The sequence below is a fragment of the Bos indicus genome, chromosome 13 (assembly GCF_029378745.1).
Source record: "Bos indicus isolate NIAB-ARS_2022 breed Sahiwal x Tharparkar chromosome 13, NIAB-ARS_B.indTharparkar_mat_pri_1.0, whole genome shotgun sequence".
Classification (NCBI taxonomy): Eukaryota; Metazoa; Chordata; class Mammalia; order Artiodactyla; family Bovidae; genus Bos; species Bos indicus.
In genome coordinates, this window is record NC_091772.1 from 60,633,475 (window position 1) to 60,655,639 (window position 22,165).

General features: G+C 50.0%; 1 protein-coding gene across 3 annotated transcripts; it reads right to left on the minus strand.

The window, feature by feature from the left end:
* Window positions 1-3,069: 3,069 nt before the first annotated feature.
* RBCK1 (RANBP2-type and C3HC4-type zinc finger containing 1) lies at window positions 3,070-20,480 on the minus strand. 3 transcript variants are annotated; one of them, XM_019972188.2, is made up of 13 exons: window positions 20,419-20,480; window positions 19,744-19,976; window positions 18,195-18,339; window positions 11,625-11,718; window positions 11,323-11,521; window positions 9,804-9,925; window positions 9,539-9,712; window positions 8,209-8,369; window positions 7,085-7,196; window positions 6,255-6,434; window positions 5,396-5,575; window positions 4,903-5,046; window positions 3,070-3,741 (listed from the first exon to the last, which is right to left on the minus strand). In XM_019972188.2, the coding sequence occupies exons 2-13, from the start codon at window positions 19,763-19,765 to the stop codon at window positions 3,661-3,663; spliced, it is 1,614 nt and encodes a 537-aa protein (XP_019827747.2). In that variant the 5' UTR covers window positions 19,766-19,976; window positions 20,419-20,480; the 3' UTR covers window positions 3,070-3,660. The 3 variants fall into 3 exon arrangements, with proteins under 3 accessions (XP_019827747.2, XP_019827749.1, XP_070657546.1); XM_019972190.2 differs by lacking the exon at window positions 20,419-20,480 and having other exon boundaries at window positions 5,396-5,494; window positions 19,744-20,352; XM_070801445.1 differs by lacking the exons at window positions 6,255-6,434; window positions 20,419-20,480 and having other exon boundaries at window positions 5,396-5,494; window positions 19,744-20,360.
* Between the last annotated feature and the right edge of the window lie 1,685 nt (window positions 20,481-22,165).

Genomic DNA, 22,165 nt, shown 5'->3' on the forward strand with positions numbered 1-22,165 from the left:
AAATGGGACAGCCTTGTGGGACTGAGCCCTTTAACTTGTGGCATCTGATGCTAACTTCCCAGGTAGTTAGTGTCAGAACTGGATTGAATTACTGGACACCTAGTTGATATCAGTTGGAGAATTGGGGAAGCGTGATATCAGAAAGTACTGCACAACACACAAGGCTGAAGGGAAAACTAAAAATAACACCTGAATAAAAGGTGTGGGTGTTTTGTACAGAGATGGGAGTGTGCATTGTCAGTGGAAGTGTACTTGGGGCTCAGGCGGAGGAGAGTTTTGAGATCTGTGGAAAGCAACTGGGACTCCCTCTGTAGGCAGTTTGTAGGGTGAGGATGGGCCATGACCAAAACTCAGTTTGGAGAGAGCGACTGGTGACACGATGGCAAATGTGTCTCTCGTTGGCAATGTGAGCTTCTCCGAGGCACTACATCTCTCAAATTCATTGTCAGTGACAGTAAAAGAGAGATAGTCTCATCCCACCATGGCTGGTTTAATGAACTGACGTTTGTGAAAACGTCTTACAAACTGAAGTTGTACAAGTATTTTTATTTCATTTCCGTGAACATATATGGGTCAATAAACACCTTAATTCAGCCTTGCGCTTGGGCCCCGGGAGCTCATCCCTGGATTAAGTGGTGATTGGAAGGAAGAACAGGCCAGAAGCTCCTGCCAAATACAACTACCAGATGATGGCACCTGAGGCCCAGCCTGGCTTGTGTTCTTCCTTTTGCCCTACCGTCCCCTCCGTGTTTGCTGCTGGTGTATCCTGCTGCTTTTTTTCCAGTTCTCAAAGGCCCTTTTCTCCAGACTTAACATACGGTTGGAATTTGTCAAGCAGCCTTTGTGAGCTGGCAAGGCTGTGGGCTTGCCTCCAGCTTCCTGCTTTTTAAGTGAGTGGCCTTCATGGCAGCCCCAGACACTAGAAGAAGACATGTGTTACTCTGACACAGGCTGTGGGGCCCATTCACCACTTCCTGCCCACATCAGCAGCTGCTCTTTATCTGAGCAGTGTGCTTCCACTGGCCCTGAAGAGAAAAACTGCGTCACACAAGTACATCTGGGACCTCCTGCTGCTTCCTCAGGTAGATGGCTTGAGTCCAAAGCCTGTGGGTTTGGTTTCAAGTCTGCCCCAGAGAGTTCATGCCAGGGCCATGTTTGCGGTGACTCCTTGGGAGAGGGTGGTGCCTCCATTTGACAGCAGTGGGGAGCACTTGTGAGCCTGCCCATCTTAGGTTCTTCACCCTCTGGCATGTGATGTATGGTGCTGGAAGGTAGAACCCCAGGACCGCCCTGCACCATCTCATTTGCCCTCCTGGCCGCCCCCGCCCCCGGCCCCAATTTGGCTGCAGCAGACATAAACCCGCTGCCTGCCTTGGTGCAGATGGAGTGGGCCAAGTGAAAGATGCGGCCCATGCGGTTCCCACTTCCCTCTTGTCCTCACTTTTTTGATACAGCCACGGGGAAAGAAACGTTTCATTAACATTTCTTAGTACTCAATGCCAAAAGAATGGTGCGAGGGCACTGGGAAGTGTGGTGCGACAAGCGCTAGGGGTGAAGGACTGCAGACAGCTGGATCGGGAACATGTGATCTGGACCTGCCACGTGGAAATGAGGACCCAGATTACCAAGCTTCAGTGTTTTTCAAGAGAAGTTGGACATCTAGATTTTAATGTAGCATCTTCAATTTAAAAATACTGGCGACCAATTCAAGTTTATAAAACAAGACTAGGGAGACTGGTTATAGCCTGGGGCTTAGTAGTTCGTACCTGTGCACCAAGAGAGTGGTCTGCTTTGCTCCACAACAGGCCTCTACGGTTCACCAAGGTCAAGACAGGCCCTGGCAAGAGAGGGAGGTTGGAGGAGCTGGTGAGAGCAAGCACTTGGTCCTGGTCTGGGTGGGCCCCGCGCTCTCCTGGGGTCCAGCTCAGCTCAGCTTGCTGTTTCCTCTGGTCAGTGGCTCTGCCTGACTCCTTCTTACTCCCAGGGAGGGAAAGCCTTCATGATTCATGAGCTGATGCACAGCAGGAAAGCACTCACATTATCTCACCTCTCTGCTCACAGAGCCTGGGGTCAACTCTCTTGAGCCTTGGCACCCAGGAACAGAATGGCTGTTCCTTTCTAGGGTCTAGAATAAGCCCTTCCCCTCTGTCTCCCTCCAAATGACATCCCCCAACTCTTGGTGGCTGAGACAGTAAAGAATATTCCTATAATATGGGAGACCCAGGTTTGATCCCTAGGTTGGGAAGATTCCTGGAGGAGGAAATGACAACCCACTCCAGTATTCTTGCCCGGAGAATCCCATGGACAGAGGACAGAAAGGGCTACAGTCTATGGGGTCCCAAAGAGTTGGACATGAGTGACTAACACTTTCAAAAATCCTGGAGCCTGGAGTCTAGACTGTGAGCCGCAAAGATGCCCTCCACCTGTTGTAATGATGTCCACATCCTGGCTCAGACAGTGTGCTGGCCTTCATTGGGGGCAGGGGGGAGTAGGAGGGGTCTGAGTAGGAGGTAAAAACTTCTAGAATGAACACCCAGAACCGTATTTTATTCATCTGACCAGCACAGAATAGGTCTAGTAAACAGCACTGGACCAATAATAATATGCCATCTTATCTCAGATGTTAAAAGTGCTCACAGCATCACCCTGCAGCAGCGGCACGTTCACCTCTTCCTGAAATATCTCTGTTCCCTGACAGTGGATGCCCACTGAGAGGCTAGAAATTCAGAGCAAGAATTTCCTGCCAGCCTGTAGCTGCTGCCCCAGCCCCTCCCTCCCCGCCTGAAGCCCACACACACCTGCAAACACCAGCTGGCAGACTCTCAACACAGTACAAGCTGCCTGTCCAGGTCAAGGTTGACCCAGAGCATGCTGCCCTCAAGTGGGTGCAGGGGTGCCAAGTCCGGAGCAAGGATCCCTGTGCTCTGTTCACACCCTCGTTCTACACTGACAGGGGCGACACATCAACTTTTGACTGCAATTCCCAGAGAGCTTGGGCCCCTGCCTGTCTCTGTGCAGAGTCCCAGCCCATGACCCCTCCGCTCTCTCTCATGACATCACACTCAGGCCTTCCTGGAAAACCATTTTAATCAGTGTACACAGGCAGCGAAGAGGGAGTGCAGAAGCAGAACTGGCTGGGCTTCAGGATGCCAGGTCTCCCTCCTGGCTCTAAGTGGAATTAGCAGCAATTCTAAGAGGCCCTCAGGCCTCCAACAGCAAAGCCAGAGAAAAGTCACCCCCAGAAAGCCAATGGGAGAGGCCGCAGGCTGAGTGCTCAGCAGACGAGTGTGGTGGATGAGGGATGTATGGACTCATCCAGGGCTCTCAGAGGCTCCATCCAGCAAGGCCTCTGGCTGGGGCTCTATTTAAGGCTGGGTCAGACAGATGGGAGCCGCAGAGAGATGAAAGGTCTGGTTGGTGAGCCCCAGGGGAAGGACAAAGGCACCGGGGCAGATGCAGCCATGGACAACGGCCAGCTCAGGCAGGGCCCTTGCAATGCCCACAGTAAACAAGGCCATCCACGCAGCTCAAAGGCCTTGGCCACTTCAGGGCCCCTGTCTCGGCCGAGCGCAAAGAAATCAGAGCCAAAGCACCAGGCCTGTCCCACAGAAGCTTGTAGATGTGGGGCTGGGTCAGCAGGGGGACCAGACCATCCTCAGCTTAGTGGCAATTCTGACAGCTGGGGTGGCATGGAATCCCATTCACCCGGCAGCGGCAGCCCCCGCTGGTGTCTCCCGGGCCCTAGGAGATGAGAGGGGAGAGGAGAGAAGGTCAGGACAGAGAAGAGAGCAGTGCCCCACCCCAGCCCCAGGCACCCCATCACACCCACGAAGTGCACTCGCCCACCATGGGTCTTGGCCTGGGCACATTCTGCTGCTAAGAGTGATCCTCACAGCCTCAGCTACCAGATGGAGGCAGCTCTCAAGGCCTTTCTGGTCTCTCGTAGCACCCTCAATTATGTGGTCTCTATCTACCCAACCTGAGACCCAGAGCCGCAAAGGACCTGATGAATTTTTGCATATCTGGAGGGGGTCAGCAGGCTGGTGGCAGGAGGGAGCGCTCTACCTGTCTCACTGTCTGCCTGGACATGAACAACACCAGCCCCAACTCCAGAAACACTCCTCACGATGACAGATACCACTGCTCTCGCCTGTTTTCCATTTGATTCTGACAAGAAGCCTGAGATGGGCTCTGCTATCATCTCCATTTTACAGAAGAAACAGGCTCAGAGAAGGGAGTAACGGAATAACCACACAGTCAGTGTGTGCCAGAGCCAGGGACCCACTCCTCCACTTCAGACTCCCACATGCACCCTCTAGGGCAGGGATGGGCAAATATTTCTGTAAACGGTCAGAGAGTTATCTGAGGCTTTGCCAGCCAGACGGGCTCTATCCTTGCAACGCAAAAGCAGCCACAGACAGAATGCCAACGAATGTGCGGGGCTCCCACAAAACTTTACTTACGGACACTAAAATTCAGGTTTCGTATAATTTTTACATGTCACAAAATATGTTCCTTTTAATACGTTCAACCATTTTTTAAATTGTATTTCTCTTTTATTATTCTCATTTAATCAAGAATAGACAGTTTGGGGAAAAGTTAGAACCCAGGCTTTCTAGCTTCAAGCCCCCCTCTTTTGCTTTTTTTTTTTAATTAATTTATTTTTAATTGAAGGATAACTGCTTTACAGTGTTGTGTTGGTTTCTGCCAAACATCAACATGAATCAGCCATAGGTATTGATATGTTCAACCAATTTAAAAAATGCAAAAAGCTTTCTTAGTTCATGAACTTCACAAATGCAGGCGCTGGAGTTAGACTTGGCCCATGGGCTGACTTGTACGAACTCTAGTCTCGGGCACCTCCCGCAGTACTCCTGAGCCCTCTGCTGTCAGGGCACTCACCCCGGGGCCCCAGCGGGGGCCCTTGGTGACCCAGCAGATCTCAGTGTGGCAGACAGTGCACCGGATCCAGTCGCAACCATCCTTCTTCTGCACCACGATCTGGCACTGTGGGCAGTGCATGGCCTCACCCTGCTGCAGCATGGTCTGGAGCAGAGAAGGTGCTGACCTCAGAGCCAGCCCGCTCCCTGGCCCACGCCCCACTGCAGAGAGAAATCGGCCACCTCCAGAGTCTCAGATTCATTCTCCCATGCTGCTCTACCCAGGCCCAGCTGCAATGCAGCCTCCTCTCCTGTGTCTGCAGTTGCCTCCCTTCACCCTGACACTCCCTGCTGCCCGCCACCTGACCACGTGTCCTGAGTCCCGTCTCTGGATGGCAGAAATGCCAGCAGGAGCTCAGAGCCTCCAGGGCTGCATGAACCACAGCCCTGGCTAAGAAGCCCCCACTGCTCCCCAAAACTCAGACCCTCGGCCTTCAGCCCTGACCCAGCCTTACTCTCAGCATCTCTGTCGTCTGCCGGGCAGCCATATCATTCTGAGCTCGCAGGGCCAGGTCATCTTGATACTCCTTGCAGTTCATCTGCTCATGGACGGCCTGGAGCGGATGAGGCGCTCGAGATGAGAAAGCTCCCAGACAGTTAGGGCCAGAGCAGGCATCCGCACAAGCACTTAATGCCTAGATGGTGTCAGTGACAGAGCCTTCCTTTGTAAACTACAACCCATTTTATAGAAGAGGACACTGAGGCCAGGGTGGTGAAGCCAGGGTCATCACATACGATAATAATCATATATACCTATTTAAGTCCTGATAGGCACAGAAATCCCTAAAGTACCTCTCACCCAGGGCACAGCCCCTTGTCCCCAGCTGAGTTCTGCCCTGGTTGCCGGTGTAATGCTCTAAGAGTGAGCTTACTGGACTGTGACCAGGCTCGGCCCTGTCTACCAGCTCAAGACCAGTCTCTATAGTGGTCACCTGTTAAGAGAATGATGACGGGGATGGCCTGAAGTGAGGGTCAGGTAGGGCTCAGTCTGGGTTTGAGGTCAGGGCTCATTCAGGACAGAGGTTGACAGCCTGAGGCCAGGGCTGGGGTTGGTCTGTGACTAGGCTCAGGGTTAGTCAGAGGGCAGAACTGGGGCTCAGTCTTAGGCCAGGGTCAGTCCAGGCTCAGGGCTCAATCTAAGAGTTAGGCTCAGGTCAGGACTCAAGCCACACCCGGCCACTGACACGCAGCTCTAAGCCATGGGAACTGGGTCAGTATACTGGCTCCCTTCTCTTATTCCTATAATAAGCTTGGACTTGCAATGAGCTCCTAGCAGGATCAGAGTGACTGGGCAGGGTGGGTCCCTGTCCCCACCTTGCAAAGCAGGCAGTTGACATGGAAGCACACGGGGCAGGGGAACTCATTGACATCATCCTCAAAGAAGCACCATCCCTTGCAGTCCGGGGTCTTGCAGTGGTAGCTGAAGGCACTGCGGTTTTCCGCAATGGAGATGCCCAGGTCCAGAAACCGCTGGTATTCCTCAGGGCTCAGGAGCTGCCAGCAGACCACAACCTTGGTGCCCGAGACTCAGAAACCTTGGTGCATGCCCTCCTGGCCACCTTCAGGAAGCCCCCAACACATGAAGTCCAACACAGCAGTGTTTACAAACTCTATCCAAAGAACGGGTTAGTGCCTTCCCTGGCGGTCCAGTGGTTAAGAATGTGCTGCCAATGGAGGGGGTAAGGGTTTGATCCCTGGTTGGGAACTGTGAGGTGTGGCCAAAAGGAATGCCATGGACAGAGGAGCCTGGCGGACTACAGCCCATGGGGTCGCAAAGAGTCGGACACGACTGAGCCACGAACACTTCTGCTATCACTTCAAGATGAGCAAACCAAAGCACTGAGGGGCTGTGTATCTGCCCTTGAGGTCACCTGGGCCATCTGGCCCCAGAAGTCCTGTCCCCACTGTTGTTAACTTCTCTGCTGTCTTTTCCTCACAAGGGTGATTTCTTTACTAGCTATTTCCCCCAATTTCTATCCTGCCCACTACTTGGGCCGCCAGCATCCCACACAGAGAAGGCTCTTGACAAATGTCCGGAACCCAAGACTGGGACTCTCAAACCCATTCCCACCAGCCAGCTCCCAGCCCAGTTCCCTGGGATGGAGGGTGGGGGGGCAGGGGGGTGCCCCTCCCCCAGGCCTTACCGCTCGGATCTCCCTCTCCAGCAGCTTGCCCGAGCATGAGTAGGTGTTGTCGATGAAGGGGCAGGACACCTCGGCCTCCTGGCTGTTGCGGATGGTGCCCTGCAGACACTCCCTGGGGGAGGGGTGAAGAGTGGGGGGGTGGGTAGGGGTCATCTGAACCCCACCCCCGAGGACTCCGGCCCTCGCATGGTGAGGCCTGACCTTGGGCTGGCTCCTCCCCAGTTTCTTCCTTTCTTCTGGTGCCTCCCATCAACCCACCTTGTCTGTCCACCTCACTGCTAACCATATTGCTCCAGCCAAGGTTGCCTCACCCCTCACCTGAGAACTGTAGAAGCCTCTTCACTGGACTTCCTGGATCAGCCATGTCCTTCCTCATAACCTCCCATCCGACCCCACCCAGAGCAAACCTGAGAGCCCTGGTGACTCACCCTCTCTAATACCTCTCTGTCCCTATGCCTTACCTGCTCCATCCCTCTGCTCCAGACACACTGACCCCTTACTGCTGCAGGCAGGCCAGGCACGTACCCACGATGGATCCCCTGTCTGCTCAAACATAGCTTGCCTAGGGGTTTCCCTGACCTGTTCTAGGGCAGGGCCTCTGTTGCTTATAAAAAGCCACTGACACTTATGACACAATTTACAATTATATCAGTGATTATCTGATTAACATCAGCCTGACCATGGGAAGGTAAGCTTCAGGACGCAGAAACTGAGCTTTTGTGGGCATTTGGGGATTCCCAGGCCTAGTCCACAGTCCCTGGCACCCAAAGCAGCTCATCAAATGTGTGCTGTGAAGGAGGACATGCTCTCCACATTCAGGGCCAGGAGGAGAGCCTCAGAGGGCAGACTGTCCACCAGCAAGCAGCAGGGCCGGGTTGGCCCAGGCTGTAGGCAAGGGACTCACTGCCCTTGCATGGGCCCAGCGGTGGTGCGGAAAGGTGCGGGCTCTGGCGCCAGAATGTCTGAGCTGTGCAGCCTCTCTGTACCTCACATCCCTCCTCTGCAAGATGAGGAAATGGTGCCTACCTCCCAAGTTTGTGAGGATGCCCAAACAGCTGAGTCCTGGGCCCCAGCCCCTTCCAGCCCAGGGTGCTACATAGCCAGGGCCGGGAGTCGGGCCGCACCTGCAGAAGGTGTGCAGACACTCGCGCAGCACCACGGCCTCGCCAGGAGCCAGGACCGAGTAGCACACGGGGCACTCGGCGGGCTCTGTGTTCAGAACCAGGCTCCGCTGATCCAGCTGCACGTGCTTCCGGTAGTTGCCTTCCTGCTGCTGCTGCTTCCGCTGGGCACACGGGGGTGGGGCCGCAGGGCGGGTCAGGGTCTCAGGGGAGGGCAGACCAGGAAGGGGGCAGGACCGGGTCGGGGTTGGCGGGGGAGGGCAGGACCGGGTGAGGGGGTAGGATGGGTCAGACCACCTAACGAGAGGCAAAGGGGGGCTCATGGAAGGATCCTGGGGTTAGGGTGGGGCTGCGTATGGGGCAGGCAGTGGGCAAGCGGCGTAAATGATAAGGGTAGGACCAGGAGCGAGGCGACCAAACACGGGGGTGGGGCAGGAGGTGGGCCAGGCAGGGGCTGTTTAAGGCTACAATGTAGGGTCAACTCAGGGGGAGATGGGGCCCGGATCTGAGCGGGGAGTCAGGGGTAGCAGGACTCCCATCTCTGCCAAGAAGCACGGCAGGGGTAGCTCCAGGGGGAAAGGCAGGGGGTTGGGGGGTGGTGATAAAGCGAGGGAGCAGAGCAAGTCGGGAGAGAGGGCCGGGGTCTGGGCCAGGGTTGTAGATGGGACCAGCAATGAGGTCATGGCCAGCACTGGGTCCAAGGGCGGGACGGGGACATTGGATCAGAATGGGAAACTGCTCAGGGTTATGTATCTACATAATCTGTGAGTGTGTAACAGTGGGATGGGGGACAGTGGGATGGGGCAGAACAGGGGGCGGGTCAGCCTCCAAGTGGGCAGCAAGGAGCTGGGTCCAGGCTCTCAGGAAGTCTAGGAGGGCTACAGCCAGGAAGGAAGGGGTGGGGGGTGGGGGTCAGGAATAGTAGGATTCAGGATGAGGTCAGGGCTAATGGAGCAAGACCTAGGTCACAGCTGGATGAAGCAGGGGTGTGGTCTGGGTCTTGTCTAGGATGCTGGGGTCAGAGCCAGGTACCCTTGAGTGCATGATGGGAAAGTAAGTCAAAGCCAGGGGTGGCGCCACAGCTCATGGGGAAGGGGGAAGGGGGAGCACAAATAAGCCTGGATGTGCGTCACAGCTGGGGAGTAGGGTCTCAGAGGTAGTATGAATGACCTCAGGAAGAGGCCGGTCACAGTCAAGTGTAGGGTCACCACCACCGGTGTGACCACAAGGGGGCAGCAACAGGGGGCAGGAGCAATGTGGATGTGTCTCCCTTTCTGGCCTATGCCTCCCCTGTCCAGGCTGCAGGTGTCTTTCCGGGGACTTTGGTGCCCACCTGCTGGTACTGGCGCAGCGCCTCCTCCTCACCGGCCAGGCGCGCTCGCTCCTCCTCGTCTGGCTGGTAAGAGGCGGGTACCTGGTAGGCCTCGGGCCGCGCCCGGCAGCACATCTCGCAGCCAGGTCTAGTGGGCTTGTTGATGAAGGTGCAGCCAGGGCACGTCCAGCCCACCTGGGGGTAGAGGGGCAGTGATGGCAGGGAGACTAAATGGGGGGGGGGAGCGCAGGGGGCAGGGCACAGGGGCGCACTTGGGGCAGCTTACCGGCGGGGGCTCTGGCACTGCATCAGGCTGCCCCCGACCCGGCTCCTGAGCGGCCCCAGGCTTTGGGGGAACTGGGTCCAGGGGGCCCCGTGGCTGCAGCGTGAGGTCCTTGAAGCCCAGATCTGGGAAAAAGGGTTCAAAGGGTGGTGGATCCATGTAGCCAATATCATCCACACCCTGAGCCAGCCAGAAAACCCCCCTTCTATCCTCTCCCTCTGCTCCAAGGAGTTTCCAGCTCCATCTTGCCAGGTGGGCCCAGCCATGGCTGAGTGTCCTGGCTCTCACAGGGTCACAGTCTCTCCTTCTACCCACCACTGCTCCTAGGTCCACCCGGCTTAAGAACCCTGCTTGAAAACAGATCTCCTGTGTGCCTAAGTGTCCACACAAGTGCACCAAGAGGGACAAACAACACTTCTTTTTTTTTTTTTTTTTTAAAAATCGGGAAGGACGACGAGGCCGCGCCGTCAGAGGAGGAGGAAACGGGAGGGTAGCCCCCGCCCCGGGGTCGTCAGCCACCCTCGTCGGCCCCGCTTTTTCCCTTGGCGGCAGCGGCCAGGTAGAGGCACCGGTACGAGTAGAGAGCGCACGCCGGGTACAGGTAACCATCCAGGACGACGTCCCCCAGGGCAGCCATCAGTGTACCCCTGCCCCAAACAACACTTCTGAAGTGGCCCTGCCAAAATACTGAAACTGAATCCATTTCCGAGGGTACATAGGACGGAAAAGCTAAAAACAAAACTGGCCTGGAGAGTCAAGGGAAGACCAGAGATCAAAGACTGAAAAAGACTGAGAAACACCAAGGCCAAGAGCCAGGTCTTTCACTATAAAGGACATGAGTGAGACAACTGGTAAAATTTGAGCAAGATCTGCACATTAGGTAGCGGTACTGTATCAAAGTTAATTTCCTAAATTTGCTAACTGTACAATAAATGTAAGAAAATGACCTTTTTTTTTAAGGAAATACAAACTGAACTATTTAGGGAAAAGGGACATCATGTCTGCAACCTACTCTCAAAACATCTCCAAAAATTATTTATGCATAAATAAATAATTTTACATGGAGACAATGATAAACCAAATACAGTCAAAATATTAGTATTTGGGAATCCACATGAAAGGTACATGGGAATTCCTTACACAATTCTTTGTACAATTTTGCAACTTTTCTGTAGGTCTGAAATATTTCAGAATAAGAAGTAAAAAATTTAAAAACTAGCTATAACATCCAATTTACAGATTTAGAAAACTGAGGAGGAGAGATAGGAAGGAACTTGCCTGAGGTCAAGGAGTTGATAAACGCCAGGGTGGGGACTGAACTCAGCCCTTCTCCCCTAGACTGGCTGTTCTCCAAAGGGTTCCCCAGATGGCTCCCTCCTGGGGTGTCCTTTGTCCTCTCTTCCCCACTATGGATAAGGTCCTTCAGGCAAGTCCCTGATGGAAAGCCCCTGGGCTCTGCGCCTCACTCCCTCCTGCCCTACGACCACAGGTGAGTCCACATCACCAGGAAGCAGAGCCTTACCTTCCAGCATCCGCAACTGCCTCTCCCGCTGCAGCTCCTGAGGGTTGAGCGAGGTGTTGCAGGCGGACAGCAGATAGAGGTAGGCGCTGTCCCCGTCCCGCCTCACGCCGTGGGAGTGCAGAGTCTCCTGGTCCCGGGCCAGCCGCTGCCCGATCACCCACTGCTGCAGGGTTGGTGGGAAGCCATAGTCTAGGAACACCTGTCAGGGAGGATGGACAGGAGGTGTGGGGAGGGAGGAGCAGAGCAGAGACAGGCGGGGGCAAAAGGGGAAGCTCCGCCCTCCCTCTCACCCCCTCACTCACCATGTCCTTGAGGGAGGCCACCGTCATGTCAGGCCGCACCGTGAGCCAGATAGTGACCGTGTGCATCTGTGCATCCTCCACGCTCACCCACAGCCTGCGGGGAGGGCAAGGGCTCTGGGTGAAGGTCCAACCTCAACCACCAGCTAGCTCCTGGATTCCCACTCCCCTGTGCTTCCTCCTGGATCAGAACTCACTGCTTAGGCCCTGCAGTGGCTCCACAAGGCTCTCAGAATAAAATCCAAACTCACCGTGGCATCAGGGCCTTAATGCGCTGCCTCCTTCAGTCTCTTGTATTACTGGCTATTATTGGCTCCTTAACCAAACCACAGCAGCTATTATTAACTGTATGCTAAGACTCTAAAGCACTTAACATGTATTAACTCAGTTCTCTCAATGAACCCATGAGACACGTACTGTCATCTCCCCTATTTTACAGATAAAAACAGGAGGCATAGAGAGGTTATAGTGACTCTGCTGAGTAAACAATAACTGTTAGAGGCAGGATTTAAATCCAAACAGGAGTATTTCGGAGAAAGTGGTTTTAAACACCAATCTTCTAAAAGATGTGAAAACTTTTTGGGAAGACCAATGGCACGAAAATGGATGGCTGAGACGAAAAAACAGAACTGATTTCGGGACACAGAAAAAAGCCCACTTAGAACCTCCAGAGCAACTTGGGAAAACGCTGCATCCTTAAAGCAAGAACAGCAAGAAACAATCAGAAAATGAAGAAGAGTTGCTGGGAATCTAACAGTAACTCCTGACTCATCTAACCTTCAGATCCATCTACAGGTTCACAAGGAAAATGAGAGACACCAAATGACATTCCAGGGAGGCAATTCGTAAACTCAGAATGTGGGAGAATTCTGGAGATCAAAAACCAGATTTCTAAAAAATCAATGGCACTAAAAATAGAGAAAGTGGTTAGAGACTTAGACAACATTAAGAAATGCTATGTGTCGATTCTCGTTTGGCTCCTGATTAGAACAAACCAACTATAAAAAATACTAATGAGATAATCAAGGAAAGTTTAATACAAATAGAGTATTAGAGGATTTTAAGGAGTTGTTAATGTTTCAGGTGTAATAATGGTATTGAGGTTATTTTTCAAGTCATTAGTTTTAAAGACATATCAAGTTACTTATGAATGAGCTAAAATCCGAGACTTGCTTTAAAATACTCCAGAAAATACCCTCAAAATTTCTCAGGATAAAGATTTTCAACATCTAGCCGACTATCAATGAAATGAGCAAGTTTTAGACACATAAAGACAACAAACATTTACCATCCACTTCTCCACATGAAAAGTCTTTGAATACAAGAAACAAGAATAGCTGAGTCTGATGCAGAATAGAAAACTAAAAGGGAATTTAAAGAAGGAAAGGAAATTTAAAGATCTTAACCTTCAAGACATTCTCCTTCAAGCAGCAGGGGTTTTGAAACATGAAAGATACAGTGTCAACTGCAGTACTTATTTTACACTGAGTAATATTTCCATAATCAAAATACTATAAATGCTATTGTACTGGGTTTACATTTTTAGTATCAACCTAGAGGCAAAGCATAGAAGCCTTAATTTTACTTAGAAAAGAAAATCTAAAAGCTATAACCAAGACTTCCCTGGTGGTCCAGTGGCTAAGGCTCTGAGCTCCCAGTGCAGAGGGCCCAGGTTCGATCCCTGGTCAGGGAACTAGACCCCACATGCCACAACTAAAAAAAAAATTCTGCACGCCACAATGAAGATCAAAGATCCTACAACTAAGACTCAAAAGATAAATAAAATTTAAAAAATAAAAGCTATAGCCTTAACACCAATAACAGAGAAGCACAGTTGGAACCCTCATTTCTGCCGTCACCAGGTCAGCAGTGATCAGTCAGAAAATTCATTACAGCAGAGAAATGCAGACACAGTTGCAGACTCTAACACTTAATTTTCCCTTACAGGATACACATGTGCATTCAATGGCTGATCTCTAGGTAAAAAGGCCACTCGTTTTGTTTTTCATTTAGTACAAATCTGCTGGAGTTTCCCATGATTTTTTTTTTCTTTTTGTACGAACTATTCCCTGGTGGCTCAGACGGTAAAGCGTCTGTCTACAATGTGGGAGACCTGGGTTCCATCCCTGGGTCGGGAAGATCCCCTGGAGAAGGAAATGGCAATCCACTCCAGTACTATTGCCTGGAAAATCCCATGGACAGAGGAGCCTGGTAGGCTATAGTCCATGGGGTTGCAAAGAGTCGGACACGACTGAGAGACTTCACTTTCCGACTTCACTTTCCATACCCATTATACATGGTTTCTGATCTCTAGTATCAGCTTCTTTAAAGTGGAGCAAGAACTTAAGACTCTCGAAGCATCTGAGTACAGAGAGCCCTTTTGGATTTTTACCATATATATATTTTTTTTTTAACAATTCACTCACCCTAAAATGAACAGCTTTTTTGTGTGTGTGCCTCATCTCTATTTTGTCTTTCTAAAGCAATCAATTTAAGTTTTCATAGACAAAATTCTCTTTTAGCATTCGTGTTTTATTTCTTGATATAACAGCTATTAAATTATGCTATGGAAATAACAAGTACAACTGATATAAAAAAGCTGTGTGTGGTGGTATGTTTCACAGCAGCAACTACGGTGTCATTTAATTGGGGGAATAAAGTGGAGTTCAACTGGGAGCACTTCTACTACAGTACTAACAAAACCCAGGAAGTTAGGAAAAGGGATCAGTGAGACGAGTATGTTAAATTCCTCATTTTTCATAACAAGGAGTGTACACAGATACCATCTTAAGTGGATGTATCAAGAAATGGATATACAAGTATTTTATTTGAAATCAAATGGCCAAGTGATCAACAGATGTAAATGCAATCCCTGTCAAAATTTCAGCTCACATTTTTTTTGCAGAAACTGGCACACTAACCCTAAGATTCATATGGAGATTCAAGGGACCCAGAATAGCCAAAAAAAATCTTGAAAGAGAAGAACAAAGTTGGAGTACTTATGCTTCTGTTTTAAAAACTTACTACAAAGCTATAATAATGAAAACTGTCTTACTGGTATAAGGACAGACATATAGAGCAACAGACTAGAAATTACGTTTCAAAAATAAACTTCAGACTTATGGTCAAATAATTTTCAACAAAGGTGCCAAGATATTAAACAGAGACAAAACAGTCTTTTTATTTTTAACAAACAGTGCTGTGACAACTAGATATTCACAAGCAAAAGAATGAAGTCGGATCTCTGCCTCTCACCGTAACAAAACTTAACTCAAAAGGGATCAAAGATGTAAATATAAGAGCTAAAACTATAAAACTCTTAAAAATAAAGGTATACCTTTATGACCATGGATGAGGCAGTGGTTTCTTAGATGACATCAAAAGCACAAACAAGAGAAAACAGATAAACAGTATTTCATCAAAATTGAAAACACGTGCTTCAGAGGACACTATCAATACAGTGAAAAAACAACCCATAGAATGGGAAATGAAAATAGGTGTCCATTGTACACATACACGCCACGGTTTCTTTATTCATTCGTGGTTACTTAGGTTGTTTCCATATACATACACAATGAAATATTATTCAGCCATAAAAAGAAGGAAATTCTGGCATCTGCAACAACATGGACATTGTGCTAAGTGAAATAAATCAGACAGAGAAAGACAAATTCTGTATTATACCACTTATATATGGAATTAAAAAAAAAATCAATGTCAGAGAAACAGAACAGACTGATTGGGGGGTTGTAGGGGTGAAGGTGATCCAAAGCTACAAACTTCCTGTTTTAAGATAAGTAAGTTCTGGAGAAGAGATGTACAACATGGTTAACAATATCGTATATTTGAGAACTGCTCAGAGAGTAAGTCTTAAAAGTTGTCACAAGAAAAAATAATTTGTTACTATGTCAGGCAATGGATGTTAACTAAACTTAGTGTGGTAATCATTGTGCAATATATACATATATTAAAGCATATGTCATACATCTAAAATGGTTCTGAGGCTCAATTTCCAACACATGGAAGAGGAAAGAGAGGGAAGGCTTCCCACACAACACCAAGCAATTTTCAGACACCAGCAGGGCATCCTACAATTCAACTTGATTCTGGCCCTCTCTACCCAGAGACAGCGTCAGCTTCCACAGGTTGTGGGCTCAGTCCTACCAGGCTGCTCCCACCACTTCACATACCAATCGAAACCCCAAGTTGTCACCTGTTCTCTGACTGACTGGATATAGATTAGGGATTCCAACGACCTCCTCCATGGGTTGACTATTTTGCTAGAACAGCTCACAGAACTCAGAGAAATATTTACTTACTATATTATGAAAGGATATAATAGCCAAATGGAAGAGATGTATGGAGCAAGGTATGTGAGAAGGGGCATCATTCTCTCCAAAATCCAAACCCTGTCTTTTTGAGTGTTTATGGAGGCCTCATTACATAGGCATGACTGATTAATCCATGGGCTACTGATGATTCAACCTTCAGCCCTCTTCCCCTCCCCGGAGATGTGGTGATGAGACTGAAAGTTCAATGTCTCTAACCACAGGGCTGGCTCCTTTTATGACCAGCCTCCAACCTTAGGCAATTTAGGGGCAGTCCAAGAGTCACCTCACTAACATAACAAAATGCACCTTTATCATTCTCATCACTTAAGAAATTCCAAGGGTTTTAGGAGCTCAGTGCCAAGAACAGGAAGAATATACATTTCTTATTGTAAGTCACAATACCGTCAACTAACTCTGTTTTGTATGTCAATGATATCTCAATAAAACTGGGGGAAAAATTATGTCCATATAAAAACTTGGACTCAAATGTTCATAGCAGCATTGTGTATGTTAGTCAAAAAAGTGGGAACAACCCAAATGTCCATCGACTGATTAATAAAGAAAATATGGTATAACCATACAATAGATTATTATTCAGTCATAAAAAGGAATGAAGTTTTGATACATGCTACAACATGGATGAATCTAGAAAACATGCTGCTAAGTGACAGAAGCCCAGACACAAAAGGCCACATAGTGTATAATTCCATTTGATTTATATGAAATTCCCAGAGTAGGCAAATTTCTAGAGATAGAAAGTAAATTAGTTGTTGCCTAAGGTTGAGGGGTTGAGGTAAGAAAACTCGGGAGATAGGGAGTGTCTATTAATGGGTATGGGGTTTCTTAATGGGATGATGAAAAGTTTCTGTAATTGGTTATGGTGGTGGTTACACAACTGTGAATATACTAAAAGCCTCGAACTATGCACTTTAAATTGCTGAATAGGGTCTGTCAATTATATCTCAATAAAAAATCAAATGGGATCCAATATTGAAAATTAGAAACTGCAAAAGTGTCTTACTGCACAGCAGGAAAAAAACATTTGAGTGTTTAATATGTGGGCACTGTGCTGAGCATTTCAGCATCAAGTTTAAGTCTCCTGGGGCAGACAGCCTCCCTTCAAGCTGCGTGTGGCTGTGCGAGACAGTTCTGGCCATGCGAGTTAAGTGGAAGAAGACTGTGCAATTTTGTGAGCTGTGTTCTTAAGAGTGGGAGGGTGTGCCCTTCTTCCTTCCTATTGACAAGAATGGTGATGCAATGGCTGGAACGGGAAGAGCCATTTTGGATCATAAGGTGAACCTGAGAAAGGAGGTCATGAGTGGCATAATAATAAGACAAAAGAAGCAGGAGCTCTGAGAACTACAGAGAGCAGAGCTTCCACACCTGGAGTGCCTACCATCAAAGTTGTTTACGCCACTGTTAATATGTGTTCTCTGTTCTACGAGACCTATCATTCTAATACACCTCCTGAGAAGGCGATGGCACCCCACTCCAGTACTCTTGCCTGGAAAATCCCATGGAGGGAGGAGCCTGGTGGGCTGCAGTCCATGGGGTCGCTAGCAGTTGGACACGACTGAGCCACTTCACTTTCACTTTTCACTTTCATGCATTGGAGAAGGAAATGGCAAGCCACTCCAGTGTTCATGCCTGGAGAATCCCAGGGACGGGGGAGCCTGGTGGGCTGCCGTCTATGGGGTCGCACAGAGACGAACATGACTGAAGCGACTTAGCAGCAAGCAGTAGCAGCAACGACCCTATTAACAGCTCTACTACTATGTTCCATTTTTTAAATTAAAAACAAAACAAAACTCTGAGAGGTGAAATGACCTCCCTTAGATCGCAGAGCTGATTTGTGACAGAGCTGGGGTTTGAAGCTTGGGCTCTTGACCCCAGAATCTGCCATTAAGAATAACTTAACTGTTCTATGTGCTCAGTTGTTCAGTCATGTCTGACTCTTTGTGACTCCATGGACTGCAGCCCACCAGGTTCCTCTGTCCACGGGGATTCTCCAGTCAAGAATACTGGAGTGGGTTGCCATGCCCTCCTCCAGGGGATCTTTCCAACCCGCGGATCTTTCCAACCCAGGTATCAAACCCAGGTCTCCCAGATTGCAGGCAGATTCTTTACCGACTGAGCCACCAGGGAAGCTCTAACTATTCTACAGGCCAACACTATATTGCAGCCCACTGGGGTTCAGGAAGCTCTGAACCCTGGGCTTCCTGGTCAGCCACGCACTTCTCACCTTATGTCCTGTGTTGGAGAGACCTCAGGCTTCAGTTGCACATTCAGGGGCACCCGTTGCTCTGCCAGCCAGATGGCACACTGCATAGCCACCTGTTCATCCCCACCAGCCACTGCTCGGGTGAGTCTCTGGGCCACCTCCTCAGCTGAAATCCACAGTGGAAGCAGGTTAGCACAGGGTTTATTTTTCTTTATGGGTAAGAAGGGTGAGGAAGGAGGTGATTCTTTATACATGCTGCTTCCTCTCTGTCTTCTTGGTAAACTCCTACACATCCTTCAGCACCCAGCTTAAAAGTCCCTTTTCTCTGAGAGGCCTTCTCTGACACTCCCCACCCCTGCTCATTTGGTTCTGTTTTCCCTTCATATTCCCAGGTCCCCCATACTTGCACTTGTTTATCCAACAAACATTTATTGAGCTCTTGCTGTTCAGTCACTAAGTTGTATCCAGCTCTTTGTGACCCCCCATGGACTGCAGCACACCAGGCTCCCCTGTCCTTGCCTATCTCCCGGAGTTTGCTCAAACTCATATCCGTTGATACCATCCAACCATCTCATCCTCTGTTGCCCCCTTCTCCTTCTGCCCTCAATCTTTCCTAGGATCAGGGTCTTTTCCAATGAATTGGTTCTTTGCATCAGGTGACCAAAGTATTGGAGCTTCAGCTTCAGACCTTCCAATGAATATTCAGGGTCGATTTCCTTTAGGATTGACCTCTTACTGTGTGCCAATCACTGTCACAAAAACTGGGCTTCAGCAGTGAATAAGATAAACAGGGGCCCTCTTCTCATGGACTTCCCAGCCCAGTAAGAAGACAACAAACAAGTTTAACAAAAGAAAAAGATTCAGACTGTGATCCATGCTGGCAGGGAAATGAACAGGATAAGGAGATCAGGAAAGAGAAGAGGAGGTGACATTGAAGCTAAGACCTGAAGCAGGAGTGTTGAATAATGTCAAGACGTGGTTGGGGAAAAGTGTTTCAAGTGGAGGGAAAATGAAAGGCCTTGGTCAAGAAATGGTTGGGTTAGAACAGAGAAGCTAATGAAGCTCCAGCAGAATGAGCAAGGGGGCAGATGGGGGAAGGCAGAGATGAGCAAAAGCAGAAGTGAGCAAAGTCAGCAGGCATGCAGGCTACCCAACTGCTCTAGGCTTCTGTTCTAAGAACAAACACAGGGGTATGTGAGCAGGTTGGTGACATGCCCTAACTTAATTCTCCAACCTGAGAGGAAGGCGCGAGGTGGAAGGCAAAGACCCTGGTATTCAGGTCAACTGAAGTCTGGTCCCCCACTAGTATGGGTGGTCTCTTGCCCTCTGGGAGCTCCCCACCCTCTTCTCAGCAGAGCTGGCCCATGGGAGGCCTTAGGGACATCAAATAAAAGAATGACAAGATGCCCTTGGGAGCAACCTGCCTGCAAGGGAGGAATCTGAGGGGCAAGTAGGCAGAAGGAGGACAGGTTAACAGACCTCTCCCAGGCCCTTCTGGGAGGAGAGGCCGCGTTCTGGCAAGGCCCACCTCCCACCCGAAGCTTCTCAGCCGCCCCCAGGCTGTGCCCACCTTTCTTGATCTTCTCGTCCATCTGGCGTGGTTGTGCCCATCCCCCCGCGGAGGGGGGGCGGGCTGCAGCTCCGGGGAAATGCTATCTCCCAGTCACCTGCTAGAGGACGGGCAGACCACGAGAAACTCAGCCCCAGCCGGTGGCCAGTGGCGCGGCCCGAGCCTTCTTGGTGCCTCAGGGTTCCGGGTGGCAATCGGGTAGCATCATATTACCCGAGGACCGGGGATGGGGCCTGGGAGGAGGAACGGGTGGGAGGTGAGGGAGCGCCAAGCCGAGCCGGCTCTGTACCACAGAGAAAACTGGACAGGCCTGGCTGCGGGGAAGGGAGGAGCGGCGCCGCACAGCCCGGGCGCTGGGCCGGAGCCCTTCTCCCTCTGGGAGCTGGAGCGCCCTCCGGGGTGCGGGATTTCAGCCCAACTCCCTCGCGCCCGCGGCGGCCCCTGTCAGTCCTGAGAAGGAGGGCAGCAGTTTCAGCGGAAAAGAAAGTGAAAGTGGCGGCTCCGGAAGTGGGGCGGAAGATTGTCGCCGGATCCGGGTCTCCCCGCCACACCCGCCCGACCACCCGGCGGGGGCCCCCGCCCCGGGTCACGGGAATCCAGGGCGTTCTTGTCCCGCCGTCCAGGGCGTTCCCTCGCCACCCCCGGCCAGACCCGGACTCTGTGACCCTCACTCACCCGCTGGGTCCAGCCTGCAGCGCCGTGGGAGGGGCGGGGCCATGAGGGGCGGGGACTGGGCCGGGAGGGCGGGGCGCGGCGCGGAGACCGCCCTTGCTCAGTTCAGCAGCCCCAGTACTGGTGGGCATGCCGGTCCTTACTCCTTTGGCGGAAAAAACCGAGGCTCTGTTTCTGATCTACCCTAGGCCAAGCAGCCGGATTTAAACGCAGGTCGGGCGGCCTCAGGAACCCACCCTTAGCCAGCCCGACGCTGCCTCTCGGCGGTTAACTCTCCACCTTTTAACTGGGCCACTAATGAAGTTTTCTTCATTATTCTTGCCACTTCAGTATTCTTGCCTTGAGAACCCCATGAACAGTATGAAAAGGCAAAATGATAGGATACTGAAAGAGGAACTCCCCAGGTCGGTAGGTGCCCAATATGCTACAGGAGATCAGTGGAGAAATAACTCCAGAAATAATGAAGGGATGGAGCGAAAACAAAAACAATACCCAGTTGTGGATGTGACTGGTGATAGAAGCAATGTCCAGTGCTGTAAAGAGCAATATTGCATAGAACCTGGAATGTTAGGTCAATGAATCAAGGCAAATTGGAAGTGGTCAAACAGGAGATGACAAGAGTTGAACGTCGACATTCTAGCAATCAGCAAACTAAAATGAACTGGAACGGGTGAATTTAACTCAGATGACCATTATATCTACTACTGCGGGCAGGAATCCCTTAGAAGAAATGAAGTGGCCATCACGGTCAACAAAAGAGTCTGAAATGCAGTACTTGGATGCAATCTCAAAAATGACAGAATGATCTCTGTTGGTTTCCAAGGCAAACCATTCAATATCATGGTAATCCAAGCCTATGCCCCAACCAGTAACACTGAAGACGCTGAAGTTGAACAGTTCTGTGAAGACCTACAAGACCTTTTAGAACTAACATCCAAAAGAGATGTCCTTTTCATTATAGGGGACTGGAATGCAAAAGTAGGAAGTCAAGAAACACCTGGAGTAACAGGCAAATTTGGCCTTGGAATATGGAATGAAGCAGGGCAAAGGCTAATAGAGTTTTGCGAAGAGAACGCACTGGTCATAGCAAACACCCTCTTCCAACAACACGAGAAAGGACTCTACACATGGACATCACCAAATGGTCAACACCGAAATCAGACTGATTATATTTTTTGCAGCCAAAGATGGAGAAGCTCTACACAGTCAGCAAAAACAAGACCCAGAGCTGACTGTGGCTCAGATCATGAACTCCGTATTGCCAAATTCAGACTTACATTGAAGAAAGTAGGGAAAACCACTAGACCATTCAGGTATGACCTAACTCAAATTCCTTATGACTATACAGTGGAAGTGAGAAATAGATTTAGGGGACTAGATCTGATAGACAGAGTACCTGATGAACTATGGACGGAGGTTTGTGACATTGTTCAGGAGACAGGGATCAAGACCATCCCATGGAAAAGAAATGGAAAAAAGCAAAATGGCTGTCTGAGGAGGCCTTACAAATAGCTGTGAAAAGAAGAGAAGTGAAAAGCAAAGGAGAAAAGGAAAGATATTCCCATTTGAATGCAGAGTTCCAGAGAATAGCAAGGAGAGATAAGAAAGCCTTCCTCAGCAATCAATGAAAAGAAATGGAAAACAACAGAAAGGGAAAGACTAGAGATTTCTTCAAGAAAATGAGAGATACCAAGGGAACATTTCATGCAAAGATGGGCTCGATAAAGGACAGAAATGGTATGGACCTAAC

Bases quoted from the DNA above. Each gene is read 5' to 3' on its own strand.
- RBCK1 (XM_019972188.2), bottom strand. From the start codon at position 19,765: ATGGACGAGAAGATCAAGAAAG. The intron at 9,713-9,803 runs GTAAGCTGCCCC...CTCTACCCCCAG, and splicing joins CAGTGCCAGAGCCCCCGCCG to GTGGGCTGGACGTGCCCTGG. The intron at 6,435-7,084 runs GTAAGGCCTGGG...GTCTGCTGGCAG, and splicing joins TGGAGAGGGAGATCCGAGCG to CTCCTGAGCCCTGAGGAATA.